We start from the raw sequence: 21,669 nt of genomic DNA, 5'->3' as shown, positions 1-21,669 counted from the left end.
TTCCAGTGTTTGCCAGTGTGCATTTTCTTACATGCAGCTCTTCTCTAGTATTTGTATGCAGGTTTGTTTGTGTAGCTGTTCATGCAACGCTTAATCATTTGGTGGGGGTGCAGTATAATCTGTCTCAGGACTTGTGTTTTGCTTTAGAATGTTAACCCCCTTGCATCATCAATTACACAATGATGTGTGCTTGTAATTAATGTTGTTAATCACAAAAGAAAAAGCATGATGATAATGGTGAAGTTGAATGCACAAACCCTCCAGGCAATTTTCCAAGATTAATGTGCTGTTCAACTCGCGCAGCAACTCACTTAACACTGAAACAGCCAAAACAAGTTACAAAAGCAATGTGTATATGCGAAGCGATTCATAGGCTTCATGTGTCATTCCAAGTTCAGTGGGTGCATGGCACAGCCCTGACCACTATAATATAGCCAGCAAGACAGAGGGAGAGAGAAAAAAAGACATTGCTTTTTCTAAAGCAAGTAGAGTGCGCTCAGGCCGATAGTAGTAGGTAATCTGTGGTCGCTGTTCATGTCGGGTGTTAACTACCACCACCCGCACTACTCCCGTATTATATATATATATATATATTTAGTGCCTTCAATCCAGGAACCATGATATTTATTAACAGGCTGTGTCGCTGGATTTCAATGCCAGTGATATTGAGGACAACATTTAACGTAGTAAATGAAAGAAAGAAGGTGTAATTGTGGATGTAATTTCTATTCACCAAGTCGGGCTGTTTTGTGGTCAGATCTGGGACGCGGGTAGTAAGCATTTAGAACATCGGCGAATAATAAAATAAATTCTTTATTTGTGTTTTTACAGGGTACAAATATGGGCTTGCCCAAGCCAACAAATGGCTTGTGCGGCAGTGCCCGGCAGCGAGGGCCAAGTCGCAGCATATGTCGGATGCCGGACGGATCGCATAGGAGACGCGCGCGTCGAGTATTCCTTCATATCGCAGCTCTGCACCGAGCAGTGTGCGGCGCTCGGTTAGTCTCGCCGTTTTTCGCTGCTTACGTGCTCGTATGTCGAGGACAGAGATCGCGCGCGCCGCCTTATCGACCGGGACGCCTCTTTTATCGACGCTGGCTGTCGATAAAGCGACCGGTCGAATCCAACGGCCCCCGCGCGCCTTGTTGGAGGGTAGCCGAGGCGCGCGATCGAGCCGCTTCTGCAGCTCGAGGAGCCGCGCCGATCAAAGTTCCGCGAAAAACGCTGTGGGCCCGCCTGCGACGTAGCCGTTCGCTACAGACGCCGTGCGCTGCCTCGCTCCCAGCGCCATGGACGAGCCGCCGACGGGCCGGCCGTCCTACTCCGAGACGAGCAAAGGCATGATCGTGATGCTGCTCGACGGCTACCGATACCTGCAGAACAAGCGCCGGGGCGAGCGAGTCTACTGGGTCTGCGACAGGCAAGTGTGTTCCCGCAGCTTCGGTCCGCGTGGATGATCGAACGGGGGTTTGGTCGACGGGCGAAACGCTCGCGAACACCGAAACGTGCACAGGGTTGCCTACAGCTGCCGAGAGTGAGCAATGCACGGCAATGCTCTAAGCGACGTTGCTTGCGCACGCGAATCGATACACGCCGCGCAGAAGGACGAGCACTGGATAAAGCGCGCTGTTCGAGGAAACGCACTGGTATTGTTTGGGAAGGCCATTGCATATGACCAGCAGGGGGTACGGGTTGCAACGATCAGTTAGGTAGCAACTTGTGGATGCTGTTCGCGTTGTCGAGCGTGTTGTGCGAGTCGATACAGGTGCGAAAAGAACCTTTTATGTGTGTTACTTAAAAAAAAAAAAAGTCAAAATTTTTGTGTCGTTTCTGTATTTATCGGACAGCTTTCATTTTTCAACGGTGAGGCTTTTCTTTCGAGGAATCCGTATGGGTTTCCTTTGTAGCAATTGGTACGATTGGGTGGATGTCTAATTTTCTCTTTATTAACCACTTTGTGTGTATTCGCGGGCTTCTATTACGCTTGGAAAAACGCTTTTATGTAGCACGTATTGAGCAGCAAAAAACTGTATCGGGAGTTTTTCGTGTTGCTCTACAATTTTCTCATGAATAATTTGGGGCCCCTATTCTAAAACTCTAATTATAATATTTGAGAACGTTATTAATTAATACTAATGTAGTTAGCGGAATGCAAGAAATAATCTGATTATCTCCAAGCGACGGCAAACAACATCGCCTAGGTTATGTCCAGCTACGTGGCATTTGCATATTCTTAAAGTTAGACTCAAGTTACGTGGGGCACCCTATATATTGTCTGTTGGCTTCTTATGGTTTGTCTGATAAAAATCGGGCCACTCGGTTTCCTTTTTGTTGTCGTTCACACACACACACACACACATATATACACACACACAGTTAACCCTCAATATAATGAAGTCAGTAAAATCAGCAATTTGCTTCGTTATATCGAAATTTCGTTGTATTGAAAGTCGACCTTTTATGCAAATAAGTACAGTCGCCGATCAACTTATATTGCACAGAAAGTGGCCTCAGAATTTTCCGAATTTTCGGGCAATCGGAAAAAGCAAACTTGAGTGAGAAAGCAATTCATTTTGATTAATTTGGCAGATCGGCGACGAATTATACGGTTTCATGCCACGTCGACGATATCTTCACATCGGCGGTACGAATTAAGCAAAGCCAGCCACGTATCGCGTGCACTCCGCCCGTCGCCCGCACTGGGATGACGCTATCATGAAAAGCGCCGGCAACGGAGAGCGAATGATTCGTCTGCCTCTCGCTCCAACGGGTCACCGAAACTCGAACGCACTGGAAGACAGCTTACATGATGACACGCCGTCTCGGCACGCCCACTCTTTGCACACGCGGCACTTTACCTTTACCTGCACTTTAGCGCGGGGAGATGCGCGCCGAGACGGCCGAGACGCGCGCCAACTTACCCCGCCCCTCGCGCGCGTTTAATCGTGTTACCGCGAGCTCCCCTCCTCTTTCGCTATGTCGCGCAGGAAGTCGGCATTGGTGAAGCCACCATGTTTCTTGTCTCACCCTCGCACACTCACGCGCACCTAAAGCGCGCGGAGTGCGATAGGATCTTATCGCATTTGGACTTTATACGATGCGGCTCCACTTCGGCGGTCGAGCGGCGCGCGATTTGAGAGGTGCGTTTGCAAGCAGCCGCTTGTGATTCAATCATTTGACCAGCTGCGTCCGCGGACGTTTCCATTTATTGTCTCGGAATTCCTTTGCAGCGGCAGTGAAATTTCGTTATATTGAAATCGCATGCAAACACACTTCGTTATATTGAGGTTCTAAATTCATGGTGCTCTACATGGACAAGAGCTCGTTATTACACGTTAAATAACATTATATCGAGAATTTTGTTATATTGAAGTTCGTTATATCGAGGTTTAACTGTGTGTGGGTGTATGTGTGCGTGTGTGTGTGATGGAACAATGGAGGCGTTGTCGTAAACGAAAACTTATGGTTTATTTATGCCAACAGTTTCCAGAGTGGAAACCCCTTCGTCAGGACACGAGCTTTGAAACTGCCCTGATGAAGAGAAAACTACTCTCGAAACTGTTGGCGTAAATAAACCTCAGGTTCTCGTTTACGACAACGATAATGCCTCCATTGTGCGATCTCTCTTCAAATAACAAGTGGCTCATTGATGTCCTATAAAAAACGTTGTCTCATATCCAATAATTCCATATGAACACATTGGGTTCCACTTGTATAAAAATCTGTATGTTCATATGGTAATATTGGATATGGAACCCATGGGTTGTTTCGATAGGGTAGGCTCACGTGCTAGGTACGTTACACCTGAGGTTAAAAGGACGGTCTCGAGCACATGCGAGCTTCCGTACATTTAGGCCGTGAAAGAACGTTTTGGCCGTGAGCGGCACTAACACTCCCGGGACTAATGTTGGGCCAGGATATTGTAGCGATTCTATACCGTTTTCTTTTTTTCTTTTTTTGCCTCCACGATTTCAATGCTATTTCTTTTCGCAGCGTTCCGCCTATAGGTCTGTCACCTTTAACGAGGAAAAAATAAATAAATAAGAGGCCCCGGGGGGCAGGGAAGGAAGAGGCGCGTTTTTGTGACAACTGCTTAATTCAAAAACACACAAACGAAATGAAAGCACAAAATTGTGCAGATACCATCGACGATGGGTAAATGTAAGGGAATTGCATGCCGAACGCTTTTAGAAAACTGTACCCTTCATTAAAGGAATGATGTGCTTGAAGGCGTACATTTGTTGCGTGGAGGACGTTCAAGTAGCGTATACATACACAGACGCCCAAGAAAAGCGGGCGGTGGATGGACGCCCCGGAAGCACCGTACACGTAACGCGGAAGGTATACGGATTCGGCTCCTAGCTGCGGCAAGTTTAGGGCCACTTTCACTTCTCTTTATATAATTACCTCTACGTTTCAGTTAAACATAACAAGTAACTTACGCTATGCTTTCTCTGGCTTCAGTGTCTGTCACTCCGTTTGGCTGTGACGGCTGTGTCTTAAAAAAATTAGAGTCCCTCGGATTCCCTATAGCTAATGCCCCTCGCTCATATATGTATGTACAGTCGCGTTCATAAATTTGGAGACCGTGCGAGCCCGTGGCCGTGTGCATGCGCGCGCCGTCTGGCGGCTCGGTGCCTGCTGTCGAGAGTATCGCAGTGCGCATGCGCGTCCATGCTATCTCGCTGGCCTGCTCGCTCGCTCGCTGCGCACCTGGGAGCGCGCCGTTCACAGGAATTTGCAGCCGCCGCCGCCAGTAGTGTTGTTCGCGAATCAGCGGCGCGGCATCTTCGATCCCCTTGGTCCGACCTCGGCGATGTTTTTCAACTACGGAAGCGCCTGCTTTCCCCGCTTCTGTCACGGCTGTCTGGCCGATACCACGATGTAAGATATCTACTCTTTAGGTGCAACCGCGCGCATCGATGGCAGCGGATACCTATCAGCGGTACGACGCAACTTCAAGACAGAAGGTGTTTCATTGGTTTTAATTAATTTTTAACCATTGGGTTTTACGTGCCAAAACCACTTTCTCAATATGAGGCACGCCGTAGTGGAGGACTTCGGAAATTTTGACCACCTGGGGTTCTTTAACGTGTACCTAAATCTAAGTACACGAGTGTTTTCGCATTTCGCCCCCATCGAAATGCGGTCACCGTGGCCGGGATTCGATCCCGCGACCTCATGCTCAGAAGCCCAACACCAAAACCACTGAGCAACCACGGCGGGTTTCATTGGTTTTATGTCTTGTTGGTATGGCAATGGCGCTTCGCGGAAAATCCGAAGTGATTGAGTGACGCGCGAAAGTATAATTATATATATTTATAGGTCACCATGGTGAGGGGATGGTGAAGGAGAGGGCATCGCCGGGCTAATGAGCAGATACGGCGACGCGTCGCCGCATGCCGAAGCCGTTCTCTGGTTGGTTGCATTATGCAGCGTTCTTTGTCCGCGCAAGCCACCGCCTACGTTCTAACAAGTTGCGTCGTCCCACCAATAGATATCCGCTGCCGTCACCGGGCCGATGGAAGCGCGCCGTTGCATCTTTAGCTGGGCGATGGTGTCTCAGCAAGCCGAGATTTCCCACCTAAGGAATACATATCTTGCACCGTGGCCGATACACACCACTCGCGCTTTCTGCGGAGCGGGGCGTTCCCGGCACAGAGTGCTATCGTCGGCAGAATGCCACGTTCGAAGAAGCGCTACTCATTGTCAGGCTTTCACGCTGCTATGCTCAGATATTTCCAGTGCGTTATCGCGTCTCCCTATTGGCGGACACAGACGTTTTTTCAGAAGTCTTACACTATGAAAGTGTATAAGCGCATTTTGCGTATTGCCGCTTAGTCTTCTGCAAGCATGCCGCCAGCTGGACAGAGCGCGAAACGAACAAATTTCTTCGATCGTGACCCTGGTGACAACGAACGCAGATTACGATAATCGGCCCGCCACCGGTGCGCAGCGAGCGAACACGCAGGCCAGCGAGATAGCATGGACACGCATGCGCACTGCGATACTCTCGACAGCAGGCACCGAGCCGCCAGACGGCGCGCGCATGCACACGGCCACGGGCTCGTATGGTCTCCAAATTTATGAACGCGACTGTACGTACTAATAATATAACTCGTTGTCGTGCGCACACTGACGGAAATGTATTTCGTAGTGTACGGTTGCCCCATGTCAGGTTATCACCTGGAAAACACGACACTACACCACGAGAAGGATATGTATTCCATTTGTTTACATAAATGTAGAAATCATGGGGTGAACGTTGCACAAAAATAGGTATATTAGGTAGCTTGATATGCCCAAAGTAGCCTATAACGAACTTAACCGAACTTTTGTGATGCGTTCGTTATATGCGGATTTGCTATTTACACTGTAGAAAACAAGCGAGGAAGGAATAATTCTTGTGTAGACGGAAGGTACGTGTACTAATATTTGTCTGTGCCTTGGTCAGTTTCTCAGCGTCACTATAAAACCCAAACTGCGTTTGGGTTATGCGTCGGGCACATATTTCACTGATTTAGCGGGAGCCCCAAAAGCTCCCTCAAAAGTTTTGCGTCAACAAACATGACGGCACCCATCGAAGCAAGCTATAGGAATAGCGATCGCGTTTATCGCTTTCTCTCAACTAGCGTGTGTTATGAAGATTGATTAATTAGACGCCGCCGATTCCGAAATCGATTGTCGATTTCATGGCTCGTAGGCCTAACACGGCTTTGCTTGGCTGGGGAAGGCACGTAGAGTTGGTTACTAAAAACTAAGCGCAACTAATTGCTTGCTGCTAATAGAATAACCTCTAATCAAAATTACTCTTCTTATAAAACGGTATATTTTATTTAATTATTTCACGGCCGCCTGGATAGGCGCACGTGGCCGTGTGCGCCAATCCAGGCGGCCGTGATCATTTATAATAGCTTTTCTTTGACACCGTAGCGGCGCTGCAAGCGCAAGACGGTGTCCGCAAACGCAAAGCCCTAGTCTAAAGCTCTTCACTCCTGCGTGCTCCAACGCTAACATCCGCAAAGCTCGTTGGGGCCCCAAACTTTTGGGGCCCCAACGGTATCGGTCAACAGGTTTCGCATGTTCGATATAGAGAATAGTTCGTTTTATGCGGGTTTGTTATATTCGGGTTCAATACATCGCTTTGGGCGCGCTTACGGACAGGGTACCGAACGCCGGTACCGTACTGACGCCGCTTCACAAGAATTCCTCCAGAACACCTCCGGATACGCCTAGGAATTTTTCACCTATTTCACCTATCCGCGTCGATGCTCCGCAGGTACAAGTCGGCGTCGTTCGACCGCTGCCCGGGCCGCGTGGTGACGTTGGGCGGTGCGCTGGTGCCGGGCGGCCGACCTGCTGTGCATAACCACGCGGCGGACGCGCAGCGCAACGCGCTCGAGCTGGTCAAATCCAAGCTGCGCCGCAAAGCGCGACTGGACGTCTCCAAGAGCCTGGCGCAGATCTACCGCGAGGAAGTGGCCGCCGCCGCGCCGCGCCACCAGCAGCGGGTGCCCAGCTACGACAGGCTGCGGAGCACGCTCTACAGGGCGCGCCGCAGGGCCTGCAGCGCCGGCGTGCGCGCCACCGCATCGGAGTGCGTTCACAGGGGATAGGGATAGAGACACTAAACGCCTTTACACGGACAAAGTGTTCTTGCAAAACTATATTCTCGTTCATCTTGCGGAAAGGGTATCGGAAAAGAAAGAAAAATGGCCAAAGTTCTTTTTTTTTTTTTTTCGCGCCGTAACCTCTGCGCCGTTGGATCAACGTAAGGTCACAGATTTGAATTCAAAAGTATATTTTCGTACTTGGGCCTTTGTGGCTCAGTATATGTTCTCTAAACACGCTATTTTTCAGACTTTGATTCGTTATTGTAGAATGCGATGCGATCGATCTTTATCAACAAAATCTTTAATACCGAGTCAACTTTGCCTGGGCATGACGCAATCAAACGGCTAACTGGTGTGGGAACTTCAAGGCGGCGGTGCCACTCGTCTTTCGTATTTTGCGTCTTCCTTCAAGTTACTTTTTTGCTTTAGTGTTCCTCTATAAGTCATAATGGTAGATTAGAGTTCTTGAATTGCAAATAGATCAATTGTATACCGTGAAAGCGCGTACGCCAGGATCAACGCGTCCGCTAATTGGCCGCGCAACGATCGATGTAACGGAAAATTATAGGCGTGACGTACGTTAAGAGACAGGAAGACGCGTCGCTGTGGACTAGAGAGCAAACAGATGTAGCCGATATTGAAATTGAGATTGCGGAAAAAATGGGATTGGGCATGACCATGTAATGCGCTGGGGAGACAACCCTATTGTGGAGTAACAGAATGGGTGCCAATTGAAGGGATTCGAAGCTCTGTTGAGGATGGCAATATGGGGTGTGGTGAAATTTGGAAATTTGCAGGCCTAGGATTGAGTCAGCTGACGCAAGACAGGGGTGATTAGAGATCACTGGGAGAAGTCTTACACCAGCCATATTGCTTCCGAGACCGCGCGGTCTCGGAGGCTTTGGCGCAGCAGTAGTCATACCAAGAAGGTTGTATACTTATGACTTTGTTGGGTGATACATGATGATTATGATGATGTCCTTGTTGAGTAAGGCGGATACCCACTCACGGGGATTGGCCAAGAGTTGGCCAGGCTTTGCTTATGTGTTCAGGTAATGAATTTAAAATTCTATAATCTTGTTTAGGTTGCTGTTGCTGCCGACGATGACGACGGCAATGATAATGATGCGTAAATGCCAATAAGAAAGACGCAGAAATGAAAAAAAGCCGCCGTATTGAAATTATCGTGCCAGCTTCCTGTGACGTCACAGATTCTTGCAACGTTTTGCCGAAGTTAGTTTACCGCTCGATAATAAGGACAGCGGTATACATTGCAATATAAAATAAATCAAGCGAAATGCAGCAGGAGTTGTGAACTGCTGTTACGCAAAGAGAAGCCAAATACGATAAAGTATCCTATCACAACAGACGTCGTTGGCTCTGTCGTTTGTAGGTATGAAATTCAAGATTTGCTTTATTTTTTCTCCATAGTGAGCAGTTTTACGCCGCCAAATTGCAGAAAGAGTTCTCAAGGAGATTATTGCTGGCAAGAAGACGCTCAGTTGCACGTTCTCGTCTTTGCTGTGCTCAAGGCCGGCGTTGACGTTATACGATATTATTATGAAAGGGCAACATTGCCATTCACTCAAAAGTAGCACACAATATACCGGGCGTTTCTACGAAGACCTTAAGTAATATTTGAAAATAGCAGTTCTGAAATGAGAAGACAGCTCGTTCGGAGACATGCCGTCAGCGGTGCCGACCATGGGGTGACGGGCGATACGTGGTAATTAGCCGCTAATTAACAAAAAATCAGTAATTAACTTTTAAACTTACAGTTCCAGCGGGTTCATGGGAATTGACACGAAATATCCGTACAAGCCATGTCAACTTTCGGATCTGGCAAAGTGCCATTGCCCGTGGAACTGTGCTACGAAGAATTTCGGCTACCACAGTGCGCGAAACAGAAGAGGCTGCAGCGAAAGCAAAGCCGCGCCCCGCGATGCGACGTTCTGCTTACGTCACCCAGCAGCGGGCAGCCAAAAAAAAAAAATAATAATAAAGAAGTTATGGGGTTTTGCGTGCCAAAACCACGATCTGATTATGAAGCACGCCGTAGTGGAAGACTCCGGAAATTTGGACCAACTGGGGTTATTTAACGTGCACTTAAACCTAAGTACACGGGTGTTTTAACATTACGCCCCCATCGAAATGTGGCCGCCGCGGCCAGGATTCGATCCCGCGACCTCGTGCTTAGCAGCTCAACACCACAGCCGCTAAGCAACTACGGCGGGTAGAAGGCAGCCAGCGCGCCGCGACAGCGAGGAGCTCCCGAAAGTTATTAGGTCGAGCCTATATTTTAGAACACAGTGCGGTCCTTTACCTATAAACGATTTACTAGTCCAGAGCAAGCGTTGTCAAAATGTAAGACATTACGGCGAAGTGCCAGAAGATCAGGACGACGTCGCCATTTGTCTGTGTATTGCGTCTTTTTTTTTTTTTCCTCATCAAGCCTCTTTTCACGGTAAGGTTGTCCACTTTGCTATTAAATAATCAAGCGTAATTTTGGAGGCTCTTTTATAGACATTCAACACACGCCAGAAAAATACTTATACGTGCATGAGTTGGTCGAGTGGTGTCGTGCGTAGCTGCTTGCAAGTGAACTTGTGCACAGCCGTGCACGGATAGACGTCCTCTTATGGTTTCATTGTGACTAGCTGACTGAAGCGGCGTATTGAGCTTTGTTGGACACTTGACCGGGGACGGGAAGGATGCGCTGGGTATATACAGCCAAGTTAAAAATATAACCCGTTCATCTCGTTCCTTTTCAGATACGACGACGATTGCTGCATGGAAGTAGTGCCAGTGGAGGTCGTTGTGAAACAAGAGCCCTGCGAATACATTCTGCCTGAAGCGACCGAAGGACACCATTTTCACTGCAACGAGTACGCGCCATATCCAGGTGACTATCGTTCACGTTCCACTGCGGGCCTGGGGAAGTATTGCGTATGGCGCTTCGCAACGCGACTTCATTTTCTCTCGCTCCCGAAGATACGTGCTGAAAGGCAGTTCTTCCCCACTTGCCGTACGCCACTAAATAATAGAAGACGACAGCATGGCAAAAACGAAACCGAAATTGCCCGAGTTTCGATTTTTGTTCTGTTTTAATGGCACCGTCTTCAGCGTTTTCATCCAATCCGATCCAGAGAACACAGGGGTCGGCTTCTTGTTCGGTGGGCGGTGTGCTCGAGCGTTGTGAACCACGCGGGCCTGTCCGCTCGTGTCCTCGCTTGTCCGTGGTCCAGGGTAGCGGCGGCAAGGGCCGACTCTTCCCCTGACATCAGAGGAGGCAGGCGACAAGCGGGAAGTAGTTGGTGGCGCCCGATTGCTTGCCGCTTTCGCCTAGCCCCTTCGCTGCGCTCTCGCCGCAGCCGCCACGCTGGCGACCTTCGGGACACCCCCTTGCCCGCTTGTTGCTGGGAGACGAGATACCCAGCCTACCGAACCGCTCTCCACCAGCCCTCCCGCCAGCGATAAGGCTGCGAGAGGTGAATCCTCGAAAGCGAATTACCTCGACGAGAGCGCTCAGTGCCTCGTAGACCGCGCTAGCGAACGAGCGCTTGTCTCACGCTTCTCGTGTGTGTTTCCTCGCAGCCGAGGAGGCCATCCGCAGCATGGCATCGCGACAAGGAATCGACACGAATACTATGACGCTGACGAGGTTCGTCTTGGCCGAGCAGCGAAAGGTGCCCGGCGCCACGGGAGACCTGACGCAGCTCCTGACTGCCATCCAGACTGCCATCAAGGCGGTCGCAGCAAGCGTGCGACGAGCCGGCATCGCCCAGCTGTGAGTTCGGCGCGCAAAGTGCGCGTTGTTCATGCAGCCCGTATAGTTGCGGACGTCCCGAAGGGTGTCCCTTGCGGACGGCGATTCCATTATTTACCCGGTGTGCCGGATGTATGTGTTGTTTTACACAAAGGAGAAGCAACCGCGCCTCCGTACTTGATTAAGCCCGGCCATCGAGCAGTCACATTCCGATTTTAGCTGTTCAAGTTTCAACTGTACAACGGATGCGCTGTATTACTGCGACAGACTAGCTGCGTGAAAACGTGCTTTCCGTTTTTCGCATAGCGCTCCGCTTTTCCAGTTGCGGAAGTTCGATTTGAACGGACCGCGCTTGTGTGACACTCTTCCCTGGTGCTCCCGAGGAAACGCCTCTAAGCAAGGTGAACGCTGTAGTTCTGTGCCCTAAGAACTTCCTAGGGTTTGTCCCAAGTGCTGTCAGATGCAGTAGCTGAACCTGAGATAAACGAGTCTCGACAGCTTTATCTCCAGACCGGGCTGTCTGCCAGACATGAGCGATTTGCAGCTTGATAAGCTGGAGCCGCACTTCGAAGGACGTTGAAGGAGACTGCTCAATTTACTGTCCACACAACAATGCTTACCATACTGTGCGTGTAACTGTGTAATAATTTGCAAAAATTAAAAAAAAATGCAGGGAGGAGGGGCAGAGTCATTGTAGCATGCAACTGGCACTAAAGAATTCCGAAGAAGAACAAAACTTTATTAGTAGAAAGAACTTCGTTGCTCCTAAAACGGGGTAACGCCGTGTGGTCGGGCCCCTATTCCAAAGCACCGCTGGCCCTCGCCATCCTTTCTGCCCTCCGGACGAGCTTGAGCTGATCCCCGAGGGCGGAGCTGGATAGCAATGCCTCCCACCTTGCTCTCGTATTATCTTCTTGTTCTTCTGTGTGAGCTGTGCACTCCCATGTGATGTGGTAGTGTGTTGGTGTGCTCCCACACCACGGGCATATATGTCCGAAATGAAGTGCAAAGCGTGCAACTTTACCTGAAGAATCCCGAAATGCGGTGTAAAAGCTAATATACGAATCGTGAAAACGTATACCTTTAATTGAACTAATCTAGGCGCTTCTGGCCGTTTTGTTTTTCTGTCCTTACATAAATGTAGCGCCGCTTTTCCCAAGGCCGCCTTTCGAAAGGCGGCACAGGGTCTTCGGATTTCTCATGGTGTAAACAAGCCCTACTTTACGCACACGCTGGCCGCTGGCCAAGTTCTTTTCTTTTTTTACGTCCTTCGCGCCAACTGATAGTACGGCTCGATACAACGCGTATAGCATTCGCAAGTTTTCTTCGGCGCTCAGAGTTGCTTGAAGTCCCAGTATAAATAAACGCGTAGTATAGTTCGCACATTGCAAACGTATGCAGCAGCTTAGGCGATCTTCTGCAAGAAGTGATTGGAATCGGCTGTCGTAAACGATGTCATATGGGAGCGGGGAAGGGGGCAAGGAATATCATGATGTAGAAGGGGACGAATGCTTGACATTGCGAAGGTCGATTTCTTCCGTTCCTGCCAGTTTATCTGGCCGATCAAACTTGCGTCATACTCGTGATGAAATGTTAATCGACTGCGATATGAGGGCATGACCTGTACTCACTGCCTTTATCATTAACCATCGCCGTAAGTGATTAAAAAGGGTTGTGCGACAGTAAGAAAATCAAACGAGTACGTTTCGTGTGGCCGTGGGTCTAACTTACGAAAGGTGTATGTGGGTTGCGTTCACGCCATCCCTATCCTCGAGCAACCCTGAACGCATCGAGTTCATGCAAGCAATATTGCCATAAGCGATAGGCGCTTTGAAAATATTGCAAGACGTCCCTTACCGGCCGTGTCCGCACCGCGAAACCTCATTTTGGCGTCGCGTTCTCCTGCCACAAATTAGGGGCAGTGTGACACCTACCAAGAGCGATCATTCCCTACACCTGTAAAGCGCTAGAATTGGGAGGGGCGTTGGTTGGCCAGGGCCCCTGAGACTTGGATCAGATCCTGCATGGAGGAGCAGGCTGCTGGGGCAAGCAGTGCTGCACATAATTTTTGCCTCAGTTCCTTCACCAAGCCAGCCTCGGCTTTTGTTGAAGTGTCTATAGGAATAGGCTCTAGCAGTAACCCCCCCCTCCCTCCCCCCCCAAAAAGAAAAGAAATGCACAGTTTTTCTCATTGTGTCCGGTACCTCAGCTGCTTCAGCGCATTCGGATGTTCCAACTAATACCATTTGAAGGGGGGGGGGGGGGGGCGGAGGGGGCTGAGGCGAGTTATGCGATGTGTACGTAGAAATATTGCTGCGTTAATTATGAAGGGAATCATGCATTTCGTATTGGGGAACTTCGCTAGAATTAAGTAAGGGTGAAACAACTGTTTGTTCCGCCATACTGGAGCATCTGGACTCCGAACGAGCGGGACTCACAGCAGCTGTAAGTTCTGTTCGGATTTAATTTCATACTTCATGCAATTAGATGCCACACAAGCATGCAGACGCACGTGGGCATTATGCAGTATTGCTTCAAATGCACGGCTCGCCAGCCGGCTAGGAGGGCATGTGGCGGTACCCGCTGTTACACGGATGGCGTATTTCTTATACCGTTATCACACCGGTGGAAGAACGCCTTTCCCCTTGGGTTTTTGACGCGACATAAACTGTTTAGTTTTGTATGCACTTCTACATCCTTGTTTAAGGAAACCACCGTGCATGCGTTTGTCTATAAGTCGCGCTGTGCAGCAAACCTGCCTTTACTCTCGTGTGTGTAAAACTTTTAGAAAACTATTAGAGATGTTTAGCTTATCCGGTATTCGGGTAAACGCAGGCGGACGTAAACGGGAGCATGGTGCAGCCACCTGGTGGCGCAGTGCTCAAAAGATACAAAAACAGCTAATTTTGCCTTGACCAAGTGTGTTCTACTTCGCTGCTGGTGTAAATTTTCGGCACTAGCGTAATCATTTGCTGCCAAAAATGGTGTTGCTGTCTTCCTGCGTTTGCCCGAATTCTAGATAAGCTAAACCTCTCTGATATTTGACACTTTTGGTTCGAAATAAAAAAGCAAAAATTGGGGTTTTCTTTTTTCTTTCTTTATTTCGCTATCATTCTACACGGTGCGTTTGTCTCGTTTAACATGCTGTTTACGTATGACCTCATACCTGCTATTTCTTCTTTTTAATCATGGTATGAAATTCAATATCTAGCCCTTCGCGTACAAGTACGCATATTGTCACGGCGTTTCCGCTATTTGTCGTCAGCCAAATGGACGGAGTGGGGCCCGTATACCTGTAGCTTCTTCATGCTTATTAAATAAGTGGATCAGGATTTTGCTTTCAGAATTTCATTGTGCGGCCTCGTGAAAATCAATAACTGGAATTCACGGACGATTTCAATACTCCCTGATGCGAAAATTGAGCGCAGTACTATACGTGTTTTCATTTCGCGATATATTGGCTGGCGCGGGCAATCTATCTCTTGCGGCACATTGCGAACGGAGTGAAATGTGGCGCCACTGCTTAGCTAATCGGGAGATCGCGAGAGGCAGAGCGTGGTTGACGGTACATTGTTTCCATATATATGGTACCGGTGGCATCATTGGTGAACAGACGACGCGCACTACTCTGGCGCTATCTCGTAGCCATCGTCGCTGTAGAACCCGTCTTGCGCGGCACTAGCTTTTCTTGCGTTTTCGCCATACCCTCCTCATCCGCTTTCCTTCTCGCGCGCTCTCTTCGCTATCGCTGTTTTTCATCTCCCGCTGCGCTCCGCGTTCGCTCTTTCATCCTTCGCTGTGCTCGTTCGCTCGGTTACGCCGAGGAAGGACGCCGAGACGACGCCGACGCGAACCGCAGGAACGGGTGCCTAAGAGCTGCGCTCTAAAAAAAAGAAAAAACGTTGCGTATATATATATATATATATGCGGAGTCGCCACTTCTCAGACTTCGCGGCTGTTGTTTACGCAGGTACGGCATGGCGGGCAACACGAACGTTCAGGGTGAGGAGCAAAAGACGCTGGACGTGCTCAGCAACGACCTATTCATCAACCTGCTCAAGTCTTCGTACACCACCTGTCTCTTGGTCTCTGAGGAGAACGACACGGTGGTCGAAGTGGAGACCGAGAAGCAGGGCAAGTACGTGGTGTGCTTCGACCCTCTGGACGGATCATCCAACATTGACTGCCTCGGGTCCATTGGCTCCATCTTTGCCATCTTTCGTCGGGTAATAAGTGGCGGCCTGTATTATCCAGGCGTCGTTGACGGCGCGTTTACATTTTGTCCTTCTTTCTCTCTCGTTGCAGACAAGCTCAGGACGACCAAACGCGAAAGATGCATTGCAGACGGGGCGGAACGCGGTGTGCGCGGGATACGCATTGTATGGAAGCGCGACAATGGTCGTCATAAGCTTGGGCCAGGGGGTCAATGGATTCATGTTAGACCCCGTGAGTGCACCGACTTTGTTCTTTGTGTTTCGCATTCCCTACGATTTGTCCTTGCTCCTTTGAACGTTGAGATATTTGCGACCTCTTGAGTGCACGTGTGTCACACAGCAGTTAATCGTATATTCATATGCGCTTTTCTTCGTTGTCCCTGCATTCGCCAGCTCTGTATATGACATTCACAAGCGCATAGAGAGAGAGACAACTTGCGTCGAGTTAAGCTCAGAACTATGGGCTATTTAGTCAACGTGCTTGGTATTGTGAGGATTGGGAGGTCAATCCCCACCATTCGTAACCAGTTAAGATTGGAGTCGGGCATGAATTAGATGGTAGCTGGCCCATGCCGTTGGCCAACTTATCCACGCTGAGGACGTTGTTGAAGGGAAGGACTGCTTCTCATCGAGAACGAGCAATATGGGTTTATTTACAGTATCTACGTAAGGACGTTGCAGTTCATCAGTCTAGCATGACTGCGAAAGAAAGTACACAGAGCAGCCGCACCACAGCTGTTTGTAAACACTCGGTCCTCCCTCGATCCCTAGGTGAGGGAAACGTTCGATCAGTAGACGAGCCACCTTTGAGCGGGAGGGCTTCCGCACCGGTTTCACGGTCCGGAATAACGCTTCCGCACCGGTTTCACGGACCCCACCGAGGGCAGACGGACTTCGCAGAACTCGGGGCTTACGTCAGGAACGGTGCGTGGGAAGGGGCCTCCAAAGACGTTCCCTCGGGACCTCCCTTGCTCACGGCAGACCGGGTCGGCGGTGGCGTGTTCAGTCACAAAGCCTGGTTCGTCGAACTCATCTCGGCAATGCCGCGACGAAGGGTCGAGGACGCGGCGTATTGTTTTCCGCACACAGTAGACTTAGTGACGCCGTTTGGCTAGAGGGTGGCGGTGGCTTTCCAGGAAAAGTCGACGCCGCTCTCGCACCTGGCTGGCAAAACTTGCACCTCAGCAGGCCGTTCTTAACAGTATGCGGCGTAATCGAACAATATAGTTATCATTGCAGTGTGACTATTGAACCAAATTCTTTTGCCTGTAATTCTTAGCCTGATTTATATCTTCGGCGCAATCCAAGAGTAATAACGACCAAGATGATTCGTTCGAAGTTCTTTACATGCTTGTGAGCGAAGTAGCGAACATCAAACGGTGCTTCGCGAAGTTCCTTGTGCTGCAAAGCTCCTCGCCATTTTTTGGACATGTGGCAGCGACGTACGTCTATTAGCCATACCTGTACTTCAGCTTATTTCCTCTCGGTACGGACAGGTTCAGCTTATAGCTGCAAAACGTCATGTAGAAGTTAGATTGCTAACTTACGATGGCACAAAGTGCCATCGTAAGTTAGCGCTGAGTTGTACATGCAGACATGTGTATGCATCGACTTATTCTCTGGGCGTTTGACTTAGAGAAACTAACACGTTTATTTGAGCTAGTTCGTATGCAATTCCAACTACGTATACACTGCGAGCTGACGAAGACAGAGTAAGGAAGGACTACAGAGGATGGCACTTTTGTTTCTTTCCTTACTGTTTCTTCGTCCACTTCCTCTCTACGTACTTGAAGTAAAGTATAGAAGCCGGTGTGTGTATCTACTTGCGTCGATGAAATGGTCGCCGGTGTTTGCGAAATTCGACGACGGACGCGTCGTTCGCGTGCCATCTCTTGCAGGCGATGGGTGAATTCATCCTCACGGATCCCGACATGAAGATCAAGCCTCGCGGCAAGATCTACAGCATCAACGAAGGATACGCCAGCGCGTGGGATCCCGCAGTCACGGAGTACGTCCAGAACAAGAAGTTCCCAAAGGTCGGTCCTGGACGATTCCATCGGCAGTTGTGTGAGGCGCCGCTGCGCGTGTATATATATATATGGCTTTGTTCATTGTTTTCGATCGTGGCGTGTGTAATAATTGGCAAGACAGGGGGATCGCTTTCGTCTCTTTGCAGGGACCGTCCTTAAAGACAAACAAAAGGAGCACTACTCTATAGCTATACTTTCAAAACTTTTTTTCATTCATTTGGCGGGAAAATGTCTAAAAGGACAAAAACGAACAAGTTTTTATTTGTTGAGTTTAGCTCCGAAACATAGCGTCGGTACATCAGTGTGGCGGCATTGATTCCAACGTATGTTCTCGTAGATAAGCAGTTCTGGCGCATGAAGAGCTCTCGAAACGTGCTAGGCAGAATACTTGGTTCCTTTAGTAAGCAACGTAGCCCTGCTATACTGGTAAACAATTAACTAGTGCAGAGCAGGTTGCTCTCAAGATCCACGACGCAAGGCGAGTGGGTGCGGCAGCGGCGTCTGGAGTCTTGTCTCACGGTGGAAATGAATGGCCGTTTTGCTATTGGTTTTGTTATTGCGAAATCGTAATTGCCGCTGTCTATCGAAAAAAAAAAAAAAGCCTCACTTCCTGCAATGCTTTCATGCGGTGCAGTACCTGTGTACGATGGGTGTCGGTTATATAGTGGCTAGTTTCACGGCAGGGATGCTTAACGTCTAAAATTTGTTTTCATTTATTTTTTCAGGGCAATAAATCTTGAGGTTGTTTAATTATGTTCTCCAGCATGCGTCTTACACTTAATGCTTTTTATTCCATGCTCACTTTAGAAAAGCGGTTACACCGCTCTGCGTTTACATCTTGCAGAGCGTGCGTCGAGCGTCTTCTTAGTTACTCGCAGCAGACTAACAGACGCGCCTCGTTCTCTTTTGGATTACGCAGACTGGAAAGCCTTACGGTGCCCGCTACATTGGTTCCATGGTCGCCGATGTCCACCGGACGCTCAAGTACGGCGGCATATTTATGTACCCCGCTACCAAAGATGCTCCAGGCGGAAAGGTGAGTCTGCATACGCACAGCTAAATGGGCTCGGATAGGGCAGGACCGTCGGCACGGCTGTATTTTTCCAGAACTTTCACATCTTCCAGGGTTGGACGGCCGTGGCGAGCGCCTTAAAAAGAAAAAAATTGTTGGCTGCTGCTGCTGCTGCTGCTTACGCTTGCTTGAAAAAAAAAAAAATATGACTGCAGCAAACTCAGCAAGTTTAGAGGTATTCATGGTACTGAAAGGCAGGCGTATAGATAGTTGGCGTTTGTGTTGCTCGGTCTTGTGTCTGTGTTTTGTACGCGTATACATTTCGAAAATGCTTCTTTAAGATTTGTCTTTAAAAAATTCGGAACTGGATGTTGCGGCCATTCTCTGTTAAAACTTGCATCGGCTAAAAAAGAAAAAAGAAGAAACGAAAAAGAAAAGGGGGTGGGAGTAGACGACGTCGTTCCAACGGTAGTGTGAATGTGGTTCAAATGCTAGTGTGCAGTGACGTTTGATCCCGCTTTGCCTCTGACCGCGTCGTTTCAATAGTGATTTAGCTTCATTTGGAAACTACTTTTGTCTGTTAGTTATAACAAAACTTTTTTTTGTAACTTCTTTGGGAGTAACTAGCGTATGTAACGCGGTCCTGTACAAAGGGGGAGCGGGTATCTCGTTTTGGTTCTTGCAACTTGCGCGGATAACGGCTCTGGCATTTGGCTCAAGGTCACTTGAAGGTCGCCGACGACGGGAGCTAAGAGCATTTCATGCTTAAAAATGTAAAATGAATCTATATAGACATCATTCGATACTATGGACGAGCCAGCGGTTCATCGGAGTTTGTGAGCTACTTTATGATTATAGATTGCTGGAAGGTCATGGAGAGGGTCGACTGACGCACTTTAGAGATGTGTGGAAAGGTCGTAAAGATGTATAAATATGTTCTGGGTATTCCAACGTAAGCCGATCGAAACAAATGCGCGCTCTGATTTCATACATTTGATAAATGAACCAGCCTCTTTCTGGGGATCATAAACGCAGCACCAGAATGAAAACGCGACTTGTCAAACGCGTTAATGAACCGGTTGCTCAATTTGTTTTTCTTGAGTTTAAGCGTGGCGAAATTTCGAAAAAGAAAGAATGAAAAATTCCAATATACTTAAGATTTTAAGCAATCGAACCGAATATATGAGCATACCCGCAACCACAGGTCTGAGCTTTGCAGGCTGCAGCTACGTATGTTGCATATTCGAGCGCAACAGTTGCTGCAACCAACCTTATGCAAAGCGCGAACGTGCTGTCGCAGCTCGGAAAATCGCAGTATAGATAATCGCTTCACGCAAAGCGCGCCTGTAGAAATTCTCCCGCGAATTTTTTAAACGGCATAGGCTCGATCGTCGTACGTACGTTGTGGGTTTTGCTCGAGCGCTGCGTCTCTGAAGTTCGTTTCCGAGCTGCTTTCGGTGGACGAGTCAACCGGAAGCGACGGAAGCCACCGTCAGGAAAAGCTCACGGTGCAAACTGCAGCCGACGCCATTTATAACTCATTCACTCGCCGTCATTCCACGACGTTCTGACACCCCGTACTAAGTCTAGTATATCTCCCTCGGTTGACCAAATGGACGGGAAATTGGACATAAGAAAGTCACGGCGTGTGCCCGCATACGCTCTCCCCTCGACCCAATCTCTTATGGGCTCTTTACGTGCACGCGTGCAGCTTCGCCTGTTGTACGAGTGCATCCCGATGGCGTTCCTGGTCGAGAAAGCCGGCGGAATGGCGCACTCCGGCAAGCAGCCCATCCTGGACGTGCAGCCGGAGACGCTGCACGGTCGCTGTCCCATCTTCCTCGGCTCCAAAGAAGACGTGCAGGAGGTGCTCGACCTTTACAAGAAGCACAAGCTGGCTTGAAGGAAGTCCGCGCACCTAGTCGCGGGGTGCTGAAGCCGAAGAAGAAAAAAAATTGCTGCCAACACTCGTTTGTTCTCTCGTTTGGATTAAAATCTCTATGCACTTGTTACTATATATATACTCTTCTATATATACTGTTACTATACTATATACTGTTACTATATACCCTTCTGTGGTGCAGCAACGCTGAGGAAATTGGACGCAACACGTTGTTTTGTCAATAGCGTAAAATTTCATTTGCCTACAAAGAGAGAGAGACTCGCGAGTTGGGTACAATGTGGCACCGCGAGTGTGTGTCGCTTTGGTCTCGTACGATGCATTCCCATGGGTTGTGTGGCGACGTTCCTTTTATAGTTTGACCCCACGTAACCGTACAGCTAGTTCCGCCTGCATGAGATAATGCGTTGTTCAGCCAAAGCTAAAAGCACTGCGATATACATGCCAGTAGATTAAAACATCGTTGAGTCTTGCGAATCAGTCGGCGGCAAGATGCAGTTCGTAATGTTCACAGCGTTGGTGTCGTGCTTTTAGCAGAACGCAGACTTGCTTCACTCAGTAAGGATCGCGGGCTAACCCACTGATAACATGGCGTAGTTACTTTCTTTTTTTTTTTTTTTTTTGAGATTGACCGTGCACGCGCCGCACGAGTAAAATACGTTCGACATTCTCCGCCGGTTTGTCCAATTGACAATACAGCGAATGTCCGGCAGGAGACTCGTCGATAACGCCGAGCTTATCGCTCGCTTTCGTCGACAAAACTGCTTGCGTTATTTCCCACGAACTGTTGAAGTGTTTCCATTAACTCATATTCTCACCCCGAATGCGATAAAAAAAAAAAAAAATTACCTCCGGACACACTAGACTTAGTGACGCCGTGTGGCTAGAGCGTGGCGGTGGCTTTCCAGGAAAAGTCGACGCCGCTCTCGCACCTGGCTGGCAAAACTTGCACCTCAGCGGGCCGTTCTTAACAGTATGTGCCTCCGCTTGGTCCCTACTTCTAAAAACACGCCAAAGAGAACATATTAGCCACCTATGTGTCAAAGCTGCTTTTCTGGGCAAAGCGCAATCTTGAGGCCTAATACCGTATTAGAAAATGAGGCGATTGTTTACCCCTTTTCACATTCCAGCCGT

The 21,669-nt window shown here is 49.0% G+C and overlaps 1 protein-coding gene across 2 annotated transcripts; it reads left to right on the top strand.

Moving 5' to 3' along the window:
- Positions 1-1,147: 1,147 nt before the first annotated feature.
- Positions 1,148-20,652, top strand: LOC126541612 (fructose-1,6-bisphosphatase 1-like). Of its 2 annotated transcripts, XM_050188457.3 has the most exons (9): positions 1,148-1,420; positions 7,280-7,597; positions 10,385-10,515; positions 11,208-11,400; positions 15,350-15,605; positions 15,685-15,825; positions 17,492-17,629; positions 18,543-18,659; positions 20,347-20,652. In XM_050188457.3, the coding sequence occupies exons 1-9, from the start codon at positions 1,290-1,292 to the stop codon at positions 20,536-20,538; spliced, it is 1,617 nt and encodes a 538-aa protein (XP_050044414.1). In that variant the 5' UTR covers positions 1,148-1,289; the 3' UTR covers positions 20,539-20,652. The 2 variants fall into 2 exon arrangements, with proteins under 2 accessions (XP_050044414.1, XP_054932756.1); XM_055076781.2 differs by lacking the exon at positions 7,280-7,597 and having other exon boundaries at positions 1,154-1,420.
- Positions 20,653-21,669: the final 1,017 nt, after the last annotated feature.

Source organism: Dermacentor andersoni, chromosome 2 (assembly GCF_023375885.2).
Source record: "Dermacentor andersoni chromosome 2, qqDerAnde1_hic_scaffold, whole genome shotgun sequence".
NCBI lineage: Eukaryota > Metazoa > Arthropoda > Arachnida > Ixodida > Ixodidae > Dermacentor > Dermacentor andersoni.
Note: the sequence above shows the minus strand (reverse complement) of the source record. Positions and strands in the feature narration are given on the sequence as shown.